General features: G+C 42.5%; 1 protein-coding gene across 8 annotated transcripts in view; it reads right to left on the reverse strand.

Moving 5' to 3' along the window:
* The window catches only part of PLCH1 (phospholipase C eta 1), a 218,913-nt gene that overhangs the window by 21,816 nt on the left and 178,384 nt on the right, over positions 1-18,713 (reverse strand). For all 8 annotated transcript variants that reach the window (XM_032852566.1, XM_032852565.1, XM_032852561.1 and 5 more), the window contains 3 exons: positions 15,036-15,143; positions 5,790-5,951; positions 462-533 (listed from right to left, as the gene is read on the reverse strand). In XM_032852566.1, the coding sequence (XP_032708457.1) occupies positions 462-533; positions 5,790-5,951; positions 15,036-15,143 (342 nt within the window). The remainder of the gene's footprint in view (positions 1-461; positions 534-5,789; positions 5,952-15,035; positions 15,144-18,713) is intronic.

The following is an 18,713-nucleotide window of genomic DNA, read 5'->3' on the forward strand; positions in this document are numbered from 1 at the left end:
AATACAGCTTTAATAGATACTGTGAAATAGTTACACAAATGCATACTTCCATTAGAAGTGAATAAAGTTCAAGTTACTCAGCATCCTCACTAACCCTTGGTGCTGTCAATCGTTTTATGTCTGCTCTTGCATGCTCTCTCTCTCTAAAATTAATAATTTTTTTTTTAATTATGGTATTTTTGTATTGATTATAAGAAGTCTTCATATATTCAGGATATAAGTCCTTTGTTGGATATAGGTATCAAAAATACTCTTTTTGAGTATGCAGCCTACTTATCAAGTAATAATAAGAATTTCTTAAGAAGTTCTTCAATTTTGAAGTAGCTTATCAATCTTTCTCTTTTCTGAAGTCCTATTTAAGAAATCTTCCGTTATTCCAAGGTTATGATGATATTGTCCTGCTACTTTCCAGTCTTTTTAAATTCACTGGACTATGCACCTTTGTCACTCTTAATTCATACCTTATGTTTTCCAAAGTTGGTCATGAGGGATCGTCCATGTGATTTCTTTCCATTTTCCTTCACATCTGGATGCTGAGTAAATAAAACATAATATGACTATTTCTCTTTCTCACTTTTGTTTTTGCTTTAGTTCTGGTGGAATGGCAGGGGAACCCTCCTTGCCTTAGGTAGAACAAGCAGGTCCCATTCATTTCCTCCTGTCCCATACCTTCACTACCCCAAAAGTTGTGGAGTCTATCTCAAGAGAGGGAGACATTGGACTGGAGAAGTGTGGGCACTAACCAGGAGACAGTAACCACCAACCATTTCCCAAACTGGTGTCAAGGGCCTCTTAGGAATGTCCAGCTGTACAGGTCCCTCCAGTGCCTGGTCACAAGACTCTCTACAGCACAAGAGGTATTCTTCTGAATGTGCTGAGTGGGGATAATCACCTTTCGTTAAAATAGATTTTGATTTTGAAAAATGGCTCAAAGTCTTTAAGAGCCAATTCTGTTGACTAAGAAAATAAAACCCAAATACATCTATTAGGTAATAAGACTGTTTTTGTTTGTTTAAGTAAACCACAGCAGAGCTTATCTGTTTGTTGAAATTAATTCCCTGCATGGTGAGCATCTGGAAGAGGCATTGCAGCCTCTGAAATTTTCCTCATGTGGGTTAGTTTTCCAGGCTAGAGACCTCCTCACTCAAGCCCATCTCTCATTAGGGGAAAGAAAGCCCACACCACCAAAGGGGTTTGGACTCCTCCTCAATGGTCATCCCTAAAAATATGTATTAGCTGGTTCAGGGCTAAGGACACGGTATAAGGAGAGATCAGCATGTCCCATCCTCCTGGGCCTTCTGGCTAAACAGAGAAGAAGCAGAGATAAGCACATAAATGGAATAAATGTGGGTGACCAAAACTACTTAAAATCAAAATGCCAGGGAGGCACTGATGTCTATCCATAGAGACTAATCAAAGACGTAATTGGGAGTGGGAAGAGGATAAGATTAAGAACTGACTGGGGAAAGAGACAGTTCAGAAAATGCTGCAGGAGGTAGGAGGGGGTTTACAAGGTAATTTCACTTGACTGGTTAATGTCTATTGACTGCCTTGGAAGATCTACTGAAGCTGAATGTTAACTGTTCAAAAACCTCGGAGCTAAGAAGATAGCCAGATATGGTCATAGAAGTAACATTGCTTTCTAATTTAGAAGACCCAGTTCTGAGGCCAAATAGCTAAATGTCCTTTGTCCATCGGTTGCCTTCTCTTGACCCGTTTTCTTACCTGTGAAATGGGAGAGGAATGGATCACTTAACCTCTGAGTTCCTTTCTATTTCGAATAGCCCTCCTACCGGTCAGGGGACCATGTCATTTATTGTCCAAAACAAACTCTTTTAAGAGTGAAATAGGCTCTTTTAACAATTACACTGGGACAATAGGTATGAAGTAGGGCTGTCCTGTGCAAGGTGAAGTGTATGGTCATGCTATTTTGTAGGCACCTCCTACACCCCAAGGATTATGTTAAGTGCATTACATATATTCTCATTTAGTATATAACCACCCTCAAAGAGAATTTGGGTTAAAATCCCATTTTACAAATAAGAAAAATTGAAGTACAGTGAAGTTAGATGATATGCTCAAAGTCACAAAGCTAGTTGGTGATAAAACGGGGGTTGTGTGTAGCTCTAAATCATCGTCTCTCTGGCTTGCTCTCCCCCAACTTCTCCCAACTCACATGACCCCTTTATGTAGAAGGGTAATCCCCATAAATACCTATCTCCAAAGTGACCTCTCTCTGAGCATCAGTACCACATTTTTTATTAAGTCCACAGATCAGACCCTGTGCTAGGAACTTGGCATGTATACAAGGGAACAGTAAGCAAAAGAGATGCAGACTCTGTCCTCCCTGGGCTTGTAATCTAAGGGTGGACACAAATGTAACACACTGTAATGAGATTCTGATGGGGAAAGTGCAGGGCATGGCAGGATGGCATGGGAAGGCCACCTACCAGACCTGAGGATCAAGGAGGACTTCCACGGAGACAAGCAAAAGCTGAAGCCAGAAGATGGGTAGACCTTTTCTAAGTGTGATGAGAAGGAGGAAGTGCATGGTGGCCAAGGGAGGAGCAAACACAAAAGCCAAGTGCTAAGAACATGGTACCTGCCAGGAGACGAAGGAAGTAGGGTGGGTGTGGACTTGTACGCATGCGCATCGGTGGACAAGTCAGCGCCGGGGCCAGGGCCTGGGGAAAGGGTCCTATGGGCTATATCCTGGAAGGTGGACATTATCCTCCATACTCTGAGGAGACTTTGAACGGTTTAAAAAACAAGAAAATGGCATTATCAGAGGCCTATTTCTGAAATATGACTACGGTCGTGAGATAAATGAGAAATTGGAGTGGGTGGGAGAGCACAGGAGCAGGAAAAGTCCCCTTAGGGAATAATTATGGCCATCCAGACAGTTGCCACTGCTATGTTTAAAAAAAAAAAAAAAAAGAAGAAGGAGATTTAAGAACTCCAAAGGACAGGCATCTTTCTTGTGTCTACTATGTTCTTTGAGCCTGAAGGATGAGCACTTCATTTTTCTTTTACTCCAATCCCTTCCAGGGGAAAAAGAGCACAAGGAGAATGCAGTGTTGCATGGCTATATGACAATCCAGCAAGAAGGAAGCTGGGGTGATGCACTGCCCTGAACCACACGGCCCAGCCTCAGCCTTGGCTCTCAATACGCATGTGTATCCAACACAGATGGACTCATCTCAACAGTAACTCGTCCTTGCCCACTGAGCCCAAAACCACATTTTAAAAACTAACAGCAGTGTTAAAAACCTCAACGCTCATACAATGGAATACTACGCCGCCATCAAAGAAATGAAATCTTGCCATTTGCAACGATGTGGGTGGAACTAGAGGGTATTATGCTAAGCGATATAAGTCAATCGGAGAAAGACAATTATCAAATGATCTCACGGATATGAGGAATTTGAGAGGCAGGTTGGGGGGTTGTGGGGGGTAAGGAAGGAAAAAATGAAATAAGATGGGATCGGGAGGGAGACAAACCATAAGAGACTCACAAACTGAGGGTTGCTTGGCAGTGGGGAGGTAGGGAAAGGGTGGCTGGGTGATGGACACTGGGGAGGGTATGTGCTATGGTGACTGCTGTGACGTATGTAAGACCGATGAATCACAGACCTGTACCCCCGGGGCAAATAATACATTATATGTTAATAAAAATAATTAATTAAAAAAAAAAACTCAACGCTTTACAGCCCAGTTTATTAAAGTCACAGTCTCCACATTAGGAGTCTAATGCATTCTCATAGTCACCCAGATTGAATGAAAGTAAAAAATAAGAAAAAGGGGAATGAGTTTTGTTCCAGCATATGTTGGAAATTTGAAATCCCTTACCATCTTACCTGAGAAGGTAATTGTAACTGGGATTTCTTCCATGAATAGCAAAAGAAGGATGGGTTTAATTTGTTTCTCCCAAATCTGCAAGACCTGCCATGGCCTGTCCAATTGGAATGATCTAGGATGCAGCAGAGACTTCTCCAGAAGCATGAGGGGAAGTGACTGGCCCAGGTTAGCCAATGAGAGTTCACGAAGAATAAGAAGCAGAAATCAAGGTGAGCTAACCGAGTGAGCTAACCAATTTTACAGACATTCGTGTGGTTAAAATTAAGTGGCTGGAAGGGGAGAGTGAAGAGGAAGCAGTTTCTATTTATAGAAATCTTTAAGAAAATTCACAATTGTATGATCAATGGTAAGGGCGGTACTACTGTAATCTACATTTCAGTTGCGTCCCCAATATTCCATTCTGCCTAACGTGCAGCATCAGAGTGGCTGACCTTGGCACCACTTCCAGTGGTAAATTCTCTGGGATTAACAAGCCAATATTATCCTATACCCTTGGCAAGTTATCATTCCAGCAGGACATGTACTCAGGGCCACGGTGATTAGGTTAAGGGTGGGTGTATGAGCTAAGCTGGCCAACCAGAGCTCAGCACAAACTCTAGAGAGTAACCACCAATGCTCAGTTGTCACTTTGATTCAAGCATAGTCACCCCATGTGGTCCCCCTTCTGCCGAGGATCCCTGAGTCCCAGAGGAAAGGCGGCAGTACCGGGGAAGTCAGTTATTAGAGCTAGCGACTGCCTGGATCTCCTCTAGGCCAGAATAAATGCCCTTGGTGCCCTGCAATGATAACATCAATAAATGCACCCTCCTTTGTCCTTGCCCACTTCTGATACCTCTATTAGAAAGCAGAGTTAAAATCTCAGCTAGAGCCCAAATCATTCGTTCATTCAGCAACCTCTTACGAAAGTTGTACTAAGGCCCAGGCACTATAACAAGTCAGAAAAATGACGGTTATTAAGACTGGCACGGTTCTTGTCTTCAAGGAATCTATAATCAAGTTGAGAAGACAGATATTTAGCAAATTATTGCATATGTGTTAAAAAAAAAAAACAAACCTTCAGAAAAGAGAAGCTGTCACAGGCTACCATGGACAATATAAAGGGATAACTAACCTAATCCCAGGTCAAGGCAGGACTCATCTGGGGCATCACACTGAGGCTGGAATTTAAGACTAATTAGGCATTAGCAAGAGCAGAGGTAGGAATGGAGTGTTCTGGGCAGAGGGAAAAGAACGTGAGGAAGACCATGACGTACAGACAGCTGTGGTTGGTGGGACAACTGTGGGAAGCAGTGTGACAGGGAAAAGGAGAAGATCTGAGAGGTAGAAAAGAATGCAATGATGTAGGTCCTTGAAAGCCTGGTTAAAGAGTTTATAATTTATCCCATTCATAACACGAAGCTACTGGACAATTTTCAGCAGTAGAGTGACATGATCAGATTTACATTTTGAAAACATCATGCTAATTTCAGAGTGGAGATCAGATTGAAGGAGGGCAAGAAAGGTCCAGGTGACAGTTGGCATTGGCCTGGATAAGGACCCAGCCACGGCCAGGAGAAGTGAATGGATGGAAGACACGCTCAGGAGGTCCAGTCAGAGCAGCACGGAGGATGACGGGCTGGGGAGGGAAGGGGGTGCAGCATGTGGTGGACTTGAGCCTTTTCCCTCAGCTGAGCAGGCACAGGACAGGTGAGCCTGGGACCACTGTCCTGAGGGTCCCAGTGAAGCAGTATTTGAGGGACTTCTGCCTCTGTCCATCTACTTTTAACAATTTCTCACATCATTTTGCCATGGGAGATTTTCATTTCTTGAGCAATAGGAGGAGGGAAATGGAAGAAACTAGAGAATTTCACCAACGACAAATGATCAGAAATAGAGCATGAGGTCCTTTCCTTTTTCCTATCGAAGGACAAGTACAAGAGGGAACTGGGTACCTGTTTCAGGTGTGCATTTAAGCCTTCATGCGTGGCCTTTAGTAGAGCCCTCACTGTGAAACTATCCGGATCTTCTTTGTCTCGAATTTGAGATTCTTTTAACAATGACTCCAGTTTTTTCCTTATGAAAGATTCCACCTGATGCTCAGTGGTCCCATTATTCTGCAAAGAATTAAGCAATGAAAATTATTTCCCTTAAGAAACACAGAATGAGAACACAACCTCATTCAAGCCAACATCGCTTCTTATAATTTGATTAGCTTTCAATTACCTGTAAGAAGTTAAGCAGAATATGCCATTTTGGTCCTCCCCCCCATACACACTGATCCCCCCAAATACTGATTACTATGATAATATTCAACCCTTGAGAACCTTACAAGGTCTTATCATTTTCATTTCAGAGACGTGGAAACTGATGCTCAGAGAAATTAAGTTGCTCAAGGTTACAAAGCTAGTAAGAAGCTGAGGCCGAATCCAATCCTTCCCATCATGCTACATTGCACTTTTAATAGAGGGAAAGTGAAGGACAGTCTTAAAAACTAAGTTTTCTGTATCTGCACAGGTAAATTTGAGAAAAAAAAATGCTATTAAAAAAAAATCACTTCCTTTACTGAGGGGAAAAGAATGCGATGGGAATCTCTGGAATTGAGGATTATTCTGAGATAAAGTTCTTTCCTACCTCTGATCCCAATGTATAATTAAAGGGAACTCATGACTGACCTGTGCTCTGATTCTTCATTAAAATGACTTTAAGATCACAAATAATTTCAAATGTTATGCTCGTGTCCAAATGACAACTTAGGCAATTTTTAGGTGATCCAGAGACAGGGATTTCCTTGACGTCTTTCTTAGCATGGCTTTTCCGCCACCCTGCTCTGCCCGACCCCAGTGTCCCCGGGCTCCTCAGCTTCTTTCATGTCTCTCTAGATCCAGCATTCATCCTTAGTTCTTCAGCCACCTGCTGGAGGCCAGCCAGCCCAGCCACAGGGTAGGAAACCAGTCCTCCTCCACGAGGACCTCCTCCTACATTCCTCACCAAAATTTTAAGGCCTGTTTCCCACTAATACATTTGTTACTAAGAGGTCATATTATATTTTTTAATTAATTTATTTATTTTTATTTTTTATAAACATATAATATATTTTTATCCCCAGGGATACAGATCTGTGAATCGCCAGGTTTACACACTTCACAGCACTCACCATAGCACATACCCTCCCCAATGTCCATAACCCCACCCCACTTCTCCCAAAGAGGTCATTATATTTAAACCCTGTAGAACCAGACAGTTTTCTGGTAATGCCTTCTATTTTCACAGAATCTGATAAAGGAAAAGCCATATAAATGACATAAGGGAAATTTAGGGGAAATAAGACTACATCAGGAATACGTTGCTGACTTTCCCAGTATTAAAATCACATGCACGAATGTCTTCGGTATATCCAGCGAACAAGGCACCTCACTTCACTGCAGGCCCTCAGGTCTTGCAGGAGGTGCAAAGATGGACAAGAGTTTATCTGCATGGATGGCAGAGATGCTAAAGAGGTCCAAGGAACCATGGATGGCCGATGCAACTGCAGTTCTGAGAAGGAGCACGGCCTTCCTGCCCCAGTGACCAAGAGGTCCCCCAAGAAGAGGGGGAAGGGTCTGGGGCTCTGCAACAGCAATGGAGAGAGGGGCTTCCCTGTCATCCATAGCTCCTGCAAAGGTTTCCTAGAGCACAAGTTGCATGGAGGAGGGGACTGGCCGATAAAGTTGGAAATGTACCCTAGGGCCAGATGGTGGAGGGACATGAAGGCAAGAGGTGGGGAGTTCCTGAGAGCCTCTAGGTAGCTAAGTGTCTGAGTACAGTATTTTAGAAATAGTATTAACCTGGCAGCCTGTGCAGAAAGAGGACAGGGGCCTAGAGAGGAAAAGCCAGACACACTGGTTCCCGCAACCAGCATGAGAGCCTAGGCCAGTGTGCTGGGGAGGGATTTAACACAGAGGAGAGTTGGAGAGCAAACTTCATTTTGCATACAACAAACTGAGCTGCCTGCTGTATGCCAGGAGAGAAACATAACTAAAACACAACCCCCCTGTCACAGAACCCTCGGCATCACGGAGAAGACGGACACACAAATGGCCAACTACTCAAGCAGGTGCAAGTGACAGCACCAGGAAGATCACGGCCAGAGGAGGGGCACCTCCTCTAGCCTTGGGAAGGTGGCAAAGACTTCCAAGAGCAGCGAAAACCTTGCCAAGCCTTAGAAGAGGAGTACATTCATTTTCTGTGGCTGCTGTAACAAGTTACCACAAATCTGGTCGCTTAAAACAACAGAAATGTATTCCCTTGCGGTCCGAGAGGCCTGAAGCATGAAATCAATGTGTCAGCAGATCTAGACTCCCTCCTATAGGAAAAGACGTTCCCTTGCTTCTTCCAGTTTATGGGAGCTCCTCGTATGCCTTGGCTTGTCAGCCTAACTCAAGTCTCTGCCTCTGTCTTCACGTGGCCTCCTTCTGCGTGTCCCCTGCTTCTGCTGTGTCTCCTTTTGTTAGGAAGAAGACTACTCATCATTGGATTTTTAAGTCCCACTTGGTTAATCCAGGATGATCTCTTCTCCAAGCCCTAACTTAATAACATCTACAGAGACTCACTTTCCAAAGAAGGTCGCATTCCTAGGTACCAGGGGGTAGGGCTTGGACATATCTTTTGGGGGACACACATCAACGTCCTACAATGAATAAGAGTTGAATATATGGCAGAGAGCAGAGTGACAGCATTCTAACAGGAGGGAAAGTGTGGAGAAAACAAACAGTAGCAGCAAGCACCAGTGACCATATGCATGTGGAGAAAAAAGCACAGGGAAATATAGAAAAAGCAGCTAATGCTGTAAATCACACTAAGGTTTTACAAAACACAGTCATATAATGATACTTCATTTGAGCTGCCTAGTACCCTTGAAGGCAGCCACTAGGGTTAGCCAAATTCAGTCATGATACAGAGGCAGAAAGATTCAAAACTTTTCCAAACACACATGCCTAGGAAGTGGCTGAATAGGGACTTGAATCCAAGACTTCTGGATCAAGATTCTTGGTCTATTTCTTCATATAATGCTGCAGCCATCCTTCTAATGCGGCTACAGAAAAAGATAAATTCTTGAGTCAAATTAAGCATGAGCAGGCTTATGTTTGGACAACCTAGAGGGAATCTGGGAAATTTATCCCCACAATCCCTCTGTGGGAAAGAGCAGGTCTCACTTAAGTGCAGAAGGAAGAGAATTCTAGACGTCCATCTCCCAACACATAGGCTCAAGTGACCCAGAGTCCTGACAGGGAGCACATCCGTCAGGAGAACCAAAAGAGAAGGCATGTGAGAGCACCCACCATGCCCAGGTCACCGAGAGGGCCCCAGATAAACCTCAGTTCCCTTCCCTGGCCCAGGGAAACACAAGTCAGAGACAGTGAGGAGACCAACTGTGGCCGCTACGCCCAGAGACGTTCACAGGCAGCAAAGCAAGGCTGCACACACAAAGCCCGACTGGCCGACCGGCGTGGGAAATAATGACGGCTTCATACAAAGGCTCTGGTTATTCACTTCACACCCTCCAAACCCTGGGTGTTGCTGAAGGAATGATATTACTGCCTGTTGATCTTTCTCTTCTCTGTGATGTACAGCACGAGAAAATTAGCAGCTGTGGAGAACAAATAGATGCGTGGCTGAGGTTTCCTTTGCGTGTTATCCTTTGGTCCTGGAACCCAGGAGTGCGGCTGAAAGCAAGCTGAGACAGACACTTCACCCTGAGGCCCGTCGGCCAGTGTGCAGCTGCGACAGGGACCACGGCTGAAAGCCCCCCGCATCTTGCTCTTTTGTTCCCTGAGCCAGCGGCGGTGGAAGGATGTTGCTGCGGGGAGGGGGGTGGGCGTGTATGCAAGAAGCAGCCCTTTAACATGGTTGGGAGTAGTTTCCACCCAAGAAGACCTCGGGGTTCCTAATTCCTGTTTCTAAGAGGTCAATGTGATCTAAGACTGTCTGCCCAAAATAGGTAACTCACACAAACACATTCTTGTTTTTTTCCCCAGCGTGAAATCTGAGGACGGCTGGAAAAAGCAGCCAGCCTGGGAAGCAGCAGGAATGGGGCTGCTCGAACAGTGGCATTCTATTGCCGCGGCCCACTGGAACCATTGGGGAGTGTTCCAAAATCCCAAACCCCACCCCAGACCAATTATGTGGGAATCTCTGGGCCGGGACCTGGGTGTTGGGATTTTTGAAAACTCCCCTGTCATTGCAATGTGCAGCCAACGCTGAGGACCTTTACTTTAAAACAAAACTAAACAAAACACTGGAATAGCTCACCATCCCCAAATGCCTTTTTCCCTGCTCCTAGGCTGAAATCTGGAGGCAGAAAGGATAACTTACTAGCCACCCTTTGTGAGGGCCTTTCCAAGCCTGGTATCTCAACATCTTGGGCTAAGGAACAGCTTCTCAGTGGCTCAAGTCTGTGCATGTACTGCTGTCCTCTACTATCTCCCGTCTGCTCCTTTAGCTCCCCGAGAACACGCAATGCTTAAGGACCAGCTCCAGGCTCACATCAGCAATAATCATGCTGCTTCTGCTATTCTTATTACTAACAATATCTAATATTTATTGAGCACAAATCACGTGTCAGGCATGGTTCTTAGTTTTTTACAGGGTGTGAAACAGTTGTTATGTGTTCCTAGATAAGGGCTCATATAAAACTGGTCGGAAGGCTTACTGTTTATGGGATAAGCATCACATACAAGGTGGAAAGCTAATATTTGTACCTAAGAAGCCGGCTGAATATAGATTCACAGAGCACAAGAAAAAGACAGCGAATAACTCAGTGAAGAAGAAAAAATCATTGAAGTCGAAATACAGGGGTGCAAAGTCCGTAAGTCACACTGACATTAGAGGACCCCGTAAAGATGAATAATGGCGCGTTGGCCTCACTGAATCAAATTGGTTAGATAACTGTACTATGGTTGAAAGGAAACTGTCCCCCGTGTCTTTGAGCCATGTGGTTCTTTTTTTTTTTTTTTTTTTTAATACATATAATGTATTATTTGCTTCAGGGGTACAGGTCTGTGAAGCATCAGTCTTACATAATTTACAGCACTGACCATAGCACATACCCTCCTCAATGTCCATTACCCAACCACCCCATCCTTCCTACCCCTCTCCCCTCCAGCAACCCTCAGTTTGTTTCTTGAGATTAAGAGTCTCTTAAGGTTTGTCTCCCTGCCAATCCCCTCTTGTTCCATTTTTTTTCCCTCCCTACCCTCCACAACCCCCTGCCTCTCAAATTCCTCATATCAGAGAGGTCATATGATAATTGTCTTTCTCTGATTGACTTATTTCACATAGCATAATACTCTCTAGTCCCATCCATGTCATTGCAAATGGCAAGCTTTCATTTTTTGTGTTTGTGTGTGTGTGTTTGCTTTTTTGGGGGGTTTTTGGGTTTTTTTTTTTTTTTTAAATGTGAGCCATGTGATTCTTGAGTCACTGAACAACACAGTGGCTTTTGCATGGGCCTTATACATCATGGGCCAGATTGTCTCTATGGCTGATGCCACAAAAATCATATGAGGCAGAAGCTTAAAGGATTTAATTGATTCAACAACAGAGAGAACTTATTATACAAGCAAAAAACTTTCGGTGTGGTTTGAATCCCTTAGTTAGAAGTAACAGCAGGGCCACCTGGGTGGCTCAGTCAGTCAAGCCTCCAACTCTTGTTTCTGGCTCAGGTTGTGATCTCCCAGTCGTGGGATCGAGCCCTCTATCAGGCTCTGCACTCAGCACACAGTCTCCTTCAGATTCTCTCTCCCTCCCTCCCTCCCTCTCTCTTTCTCTCTCTCTCAAATAAATAAATAAAACCTTAAAAAAAAAAAAAAACCTATTTAAGAAGTAACAGCAGACCAGGAGGAATAAGAAACCCCGTGTGAGGGTCCTGCCTCCCATTCTGCTTCTAACCCAGGTAATGCAGGGGAACCTCAAGATCTGCTTCTGACCTTTGCACTTGCTGTGGCCTCTGCCTAGAATGTTCTTCCCCAGACAGCCACATGGCTAACCCTTCACTACTTTCAGGTATTTGCTCTTACGTTATCTTCTCCATGAGACCATTCCTGGCCATGGTATCTAAAGTTTCATAAACTCTTCACATGGTACATATATGTGTCCCCACACACACGTGCCCACACACATGCACACACACACTTTCTACACTCCTTCCCTCCCTTCTATAAAGATTCATTTATTTTTATTTTAGAGAGAAAGCGCGCGCGCGCGTGTACAAGTGGGGGGAGGGGCAGAGAAAGAGGGGGAGAGAATTCTTAAGCAGACTCCCCGCTGAGCTCGGAGCTCACCTGAGGCTCAATCCTAGGGCCCTGAGATCATGACCTGAGCCAAAATCAAGAGTCTGTCGCTTAACCGATTGGGGTACCCACTCCGTCCTTTTTTTCCCTTCAGCACTTATCATTCCCTAGTACTTACACAGATTACTTATTTGTTTTATTTCTTGTTTATCCTCTTCTCCCATTAGTGTGAAAACTTCATGAAGGCAAAGATTTCTGTGTTTTGTTTACTGCCAGGTGCCCAACACCTACAACATGATGGCTGCCTTTCCAAAAGATGCTCAGGAAAAATGTGCTGAACCTCTCTGTGGATCTTGTGTAAGCCTCATGAGAGTTAGCGATCTGGTGTTCATGAATGCTAACATAAAATGTTTATTTACTACAATAATGCAGACATAACTTGTAAATCTAACCACATTCTGTTAACTTAAAACTGAGGTTAAGAACTCCTCTAAGGTAATTAATGGCTTCACATAAGGTATGCACTGTACATCCTCTTTTGCAAAAATGTGATCAGGCAATTTACATTCGACACTCAGATAAGGCATTGGAGCCCTGAGCTGACAATAAGACTATAAACTGATTACAGAAAAACACTTTGGCTTTCTAAACACAGCATCGCCTTTTCTCAGAAGAGCTCAAAAATAGGGGGAAAGGATTCGAAAAAGTAAAGTAAAAACTTTATATATATATATATATATGTATATATATAAATAAAAAATATATATATTTTTATAGGTACATATATATATACATATATATATATTTTTTTATATATTTCCAGTAGAATATTTGTTCCTTTAGGTATATTCTCTCCTAGAGTCTAACAAAGAGATGCCTGCAAAACTTTACAATTCAGGTCTCTTTGGTTTTATGAAAGCCAAAATCAAAGAATCCAAATGAAAGATCCTATCTATTTTTACATAATCGTGTTCTGAACTCTCTACCTGTGTGGCTTCCTAGAAAACAACTAGGAGGCTTTGAAGATGTGAGGAAGCAGCTGGGTATTTTCACAGGTGAAGTGGGTGATTTGTTTCCATAAAACCACAGCCAACTCTCCTTTATAATTACAGATACTTAACATGAAAATTTAGGAGCTCACTGATATCAGAAGAAAAATTACATAACTGGGTGTTTTTAGAAACTTGAACAACTTGGGTTTTACTCAGAGCAATAAATGACTACGTTGTGATAGTACCTAAATTTCTACTACGCATTTTCCCTAAAAATAGCATTCCCTAACTATATAACCTAGTCAAGCCTCTCTGTTCCCTGCTTTCAAATGATAGACTACTCTGATGCTGGCAATCAAGAGATTTTGGAAATAAGACGCAAAGATAGGGGGCGCCTGCGTGGCTCAGTTGGTTAAACAGCTGCCTTTGGCTCAGGTCATGATCCCAGGATCCTGGAGTCGAACCCCAGGTTGGGCTCCCTGTTCTGTGGGGAGCCTGCTTCTCCCTCTCCCTCTGCCTGTTGCTCCCCCTACTTGTGCATGCGCGCTCTCTCTCTGTCAAATAAATAAATAAATAAATTCTTAAAAAAAAAAAAAAAGATGCAAAGATAATGAAGATCAGAGGCAAAAATTTGGTTTACAAACTAAAGCTTAAAAAAACAGAGCGACATTATCCATAATTGCATATAAGTAATAACAAAAAGAGTAAATATCTGGAAGGGTAAAAAATAAACAATTTAATATCTTAACAATTTCGCTTGTGTAAATCTATTTAATTTCTTGCAACCATAGCCTTATTAGTGGTATTTCACTGAACTAATATAAACTATTAAAAGACAATAGATGAATATAGATGGTAACTATTACTTTTCAATTCAAGCTGAATATTTCCCACTTCATCCCTTCCAAAGTACATCAAAGCCAAGAAAAAAGTGTCCACCAAGAGGTCGGTTGTCATTCTACCTATGCCCACTTTGTAATCATGCTGGCTCCCTTTGATAACTACAGAAAGCCATATTAGTTACTACTATTTCAAAGAGAATGGACTGTTCTTAGCAATGTAATAAACGAATTCAGGGCAATGATGCAAATTAGAAGATTTTGTACAAAATTTCTACGTTTTTAAGAGGGAAAAATAAGTCCTGATCTCTAGAGGAATACCACTTTTCCATAGAAATGAAATTGCAAAACCTGTAACAAACTAATGTGAAGGGGTGCTACTCTCAGGCTTTCAGGTGATCCTGACGATCATGAGTTGTAGAGGTGGGGGAGGGGCATGAAATCCTAAGTCGCCCCCCTCCCACCATGAAGACATTTCCTCTGGGTTTGCCTTTGCTTTAGATTACCTGGCTAAATGATGCTTTTCTAGGAAGGCAGCTCCTTGATCTAGGACAGTGTTCTGAAGCATCACACAGGTCCTATGCAACTTTATCTAAAATGTGGTAAATTAAAGATTTAGCCAAGAGTCCCATTTCTGGAAGAGCTTGGAAATCTTCTGATCCAAAGTACATTTTCTTACGGGAAGGATGGGCATCCCTAGAGAAGCAGACACGTACAGCTGGGTCCTGCAAGCCTGCCTTAACGAGCAGCATAGTGGCGCTGCTAGCACGAGGAAGCAGAGAGAAGGCTAAAGCCAGTTTATTTCATCAAAGACCATGACATTTCCAACAGCAATTTAAGTTTTGACAAAGTTGTACCAGCAGAGGATTTGTCCCTAGAGGGAGGGTCAGACAGGTGAATCATGGGCATTCTTTTCAACTCTAAGACACAAAAATCCTTGAGTCAGTGAGCATCTGAGCATCTATGTGCCCAAAAACAAAGTAACTTTCACAAAATAGCCCTTTTGCACCACAGCCACCACACTGTGAGGATTCCAACATGGCAGCAATTTTTACCCCAACACATTGAGGGGGAAAAGTACAAATAAATCTGTAACTCACGTAATGGAGCTTGAACTTGCACTCATCTTCGATTTCATCTGCACTGTCTTCGTCAGAAACTTCCCCCTCCTCTGCATCATCCCCAAGATGATAAGGCAACTTCTTGCCCTGAAATGGAGCAACACACCCAGCTTAAAAATGACCATAGAGTAGATATGTGCTGTCTGGGGCAGGTTCACCTGACTGGAAGCATCTAGATCATGTGTCTACACCCTAGTTCCAAGAACATATAGATGCTAATGTCAAGCATTTTTGGCCACTAAGAGGGGATTCCTTAACACACAGGGATGGAGGAGGAAAGAAAGATGTTCAGATGCCTGGCAGCCAAATAATGATAAATTTCTAAGTATCATCCCAGACTGCTGTCCAGGCTGATGTTGTCTAAACTCAAACCCCAGTGACTTTTAGTATTCCCGCGCTCCACACCACCACTGGCCTTCTTCAGCATGCTGGATTTTCCCCTTGCCCCACTCCCTCCCTGCACAGGATCGCCAGCATAGTCAAGTTTGCAGAGAACTCTCTGTCCCTATTTCCTATACCTTCCCTGACACCCAAAGCTACTGACCCTGGGTCCTTAACACAGTCATAGTTTCAAAGCTTATTACATTGTTTACATAATGAAAGCAAGATCTACACGAAGACTCCAAACTCGTGGGGCTTGGATTTTTAAATGTTTCTTCTTTATTTTCTCCAACTTACAGAGGGTTGTTTACAGGATTAAAAGGGTGAGATTTAATTTCCCTTTGTACTGATATATATTACTCTCCTTATTTGTACGTGCTATCTGCAAAGTGAAAACTACATGCTTTCTTTTTCACACGAACATGTTTAGAGATAGACAGATGCAGACACATGGATATACACGCACCTCTAATTCTAAGTAAATGGGCAGGATACCTTTTCACTTCCTCCCGTGTATCATTAATAACAAAGTAGCTCAGAATTAAAGTATTTATGTCTATATATTAAGTCTTTTCTGACATGGAAGGCTTCTATAAAATTTATTTTTTCTTCATTTGAGGGGGCACTGTAGAGTCGCTGTACTAATACAGGAGCACCAGAAGAAAGGTCCTCAACTAAGTGGCAACAAGACATGTTGAAGAACAGACAGACATCAAGCAAATGTCCTCCTTCATTCATTCACCACCAACTACTGACTCACAGTCTCTGTTTTGGGCACAGTGACAGACAGCCAAGAAGGACTTAGACGCAAGACATTTAAAATGTAATGACAGCAGTTCCCTCTTTCGATAGAACAAAACCAACATAGTTTTTAAACGTAAAGCAGAGCAGAGCTAACAAATATGAGAAGTAACATTTGTAAGGAAGGAGTAACAATCCTTGAATGACAGAAACAGTTCTGATACCACAAAAGGGAAGCAAAACCGGAACCGTGGTGGGCACACAGCATTGAGCTGATAGGATAGCCACACCCGGCTTTAGCTTCCCTTCAGGTATGTGCGGTGGTCGGTGAGGGAACAAAGAGAGAAAGCTGCCTGCTCCGAGCATCCATAGAAGCCCTAATTTTCCATTCATTTAAACTGAATTAAAAGACACAAGGGCCATGTTTTTCACCAACTCTTGCACATTTCTGGTTCTCAAAAGATAATTTATCCAGGCAGATAGGAAGAAAAGCAAGGCAACAGAACGGTGTCCCTTAATGGTTCTTATCAACAGTTACAGCCAAGGGAAATTATAGAATAAATTAAGGCAGAACTTGATATGACTCAAGGAACGTAGTTGTGATCCAATTGATACAAACAAAAAATGCCCCGGTGTCTTTTAGGGAGTCTCTTTCTGATTTACAGTCTGTTGCATATAGGAATTACCAAGAATTAGTTTAACCGGTCCATGACACGTGGAAATATTATGACACTAGAACCGTAGCTGCCGCTCAGCTCCAAGCTGTACAACCCAGGGAATGTGGTAATGACTCTGATTTGCAACTGTAAAAAGTAAGAGGCTTGGACCAATAGTTACAGTTTCTTTCAGCAAGAATATGGAAAATTACAAAGTTTGCTATTATTTTTGTTCAAAAGCCACTTTTTATTTGCTTTTTAGGAGATTGGTGTGTCTATATATGGTTGGAAAGTATGTGTATTATTATTATAATAATAAACAACTTGTCAATCTCTAAAGTAGTTAGGAGCCACTAAAATGGTGCCTTTTGGAAAATCAGTTCCTTTGTTTTTGCTTCGAATGGAAATGCATTGGTCCATAGATCTGGGAGATCTCCTTAAAGTCTGAAGAAAGTTGCTACTAGCAAATGAACCTTAAATGTCTTGAAATGCTCGCAATCCATGCCGAGGCCACTCCTACCAATGAGTGCCCAAGATCCTCTGGTTCTGGGGCACCCTGGTGGCCATAAGCCCTAAGACATTCTATGACGAATGGTGCAAAGTCCAGTTATACAGAAGGGACTCAATTCATACCAAATATCTACCTTAGGTTCCACTGCCCAAAAGGGAAGTATTGCAACCAAATGGACTTACTCTGCATTTAACCTCAAGAGTACAGGAAACACGGAAACATTCACAAAGCTATCAAGGTAAAATTTAGCTTTTTAGCCCAGCAATCAATGTTTACCACATAAGAGTTTGTTTTAGCAAGACTTCAGGAAAACCGACCTTACTGTTATCCCTTACAGTATTTGAAGCCTTTATTCAAAATGCTTTCACACATACAAATGCCCGACAATAACTCTTTGCTGGATTCAGTCTCTAGTTCTCATTTCACTGACGGAAAAATAGGTTTTGACCAATTCCAAAGATGAGTCCTCCGCACCTTTCCCATTTGCTGCCCTCCCTCAGAGCCCCTGTTAAAGTAGTCCTAGGAAATTACACTGTTTGACTTTCTTCTGCCTCCTTTGTGATACTTGGTTTTTTTGGTACACATTTCTTTTAAGTAAAATGTAACCCAATTTGAATATTAATATCCTGCCGCTCTTCCTTAGATCTTTAGTCTTAAAATAATACGACTAACCCAGATGGATTTAATCTGAACACACAAAGTTAACTGGAATTACGTAAAATCACAAAGTCACCCATGTGAGATCTCAAATAACTGTTTTTTTCTGGCTATTCTGTGTATTAATAATATTCATTGCAGGTAGTAAATTTCTTCCCTCAGAAAAATCTGTTCATGAAATGTCATTCTATTCACCTACTGCTCCTTCACGTACACTCGAGTCCTGTGGGGCATTATGTCTGTGCCCATGCTCTCCAGGAAGCAAGCTCTTCTCACTTACATAACCACGGCTGATCAACCGTAAAGACTATTGTTTGCTCATTCTTTCTTTTCTTTTCTTTTTTTGACAGACAGTTATCGGACTTTGAAGTGGGAGAGAAGAATCTGAAAGAAATGCTTTCAAATATGGACACAAAGAGCCTCCTCTTCCTCTGTCCCCCTGCACCCACACATACACCACGGTCAATTACTACAGACTAAAATAATAAACATTTGGCTTACAGTATTGATCTTTTCACATTACAAAAACAAATCCCAGAAGATGTGATCAGTCAATAACTAGCTCTTTCTGAAGGTATAACTATTAATAAAGCGGAACAAGATGCATCCACAAATCTAGATGACTCTTCATGGATTGACTCTATTGTTCTCTTGATAAATGAGTTTTTAGTCCTTAAGGGAGGGAGGGCTTCGTTGGTCATTAACGCTTTT

This window comes from Lontra canadensis, unplaced genomic scaffold (assembly GCF_010015895.1).
Source record: "Lontra canadensis isolate GAN:19392208 unplaced genomic scaffold, GSC_riverotter_1.0 scaffold6, whole genome shotgun sequence".
Lineage (NCBI taxonomy): Eukaryota > Metazoa > Chordata > Mammalia > Carnivora > Mustelidae > Lontra > Lontra canadensis.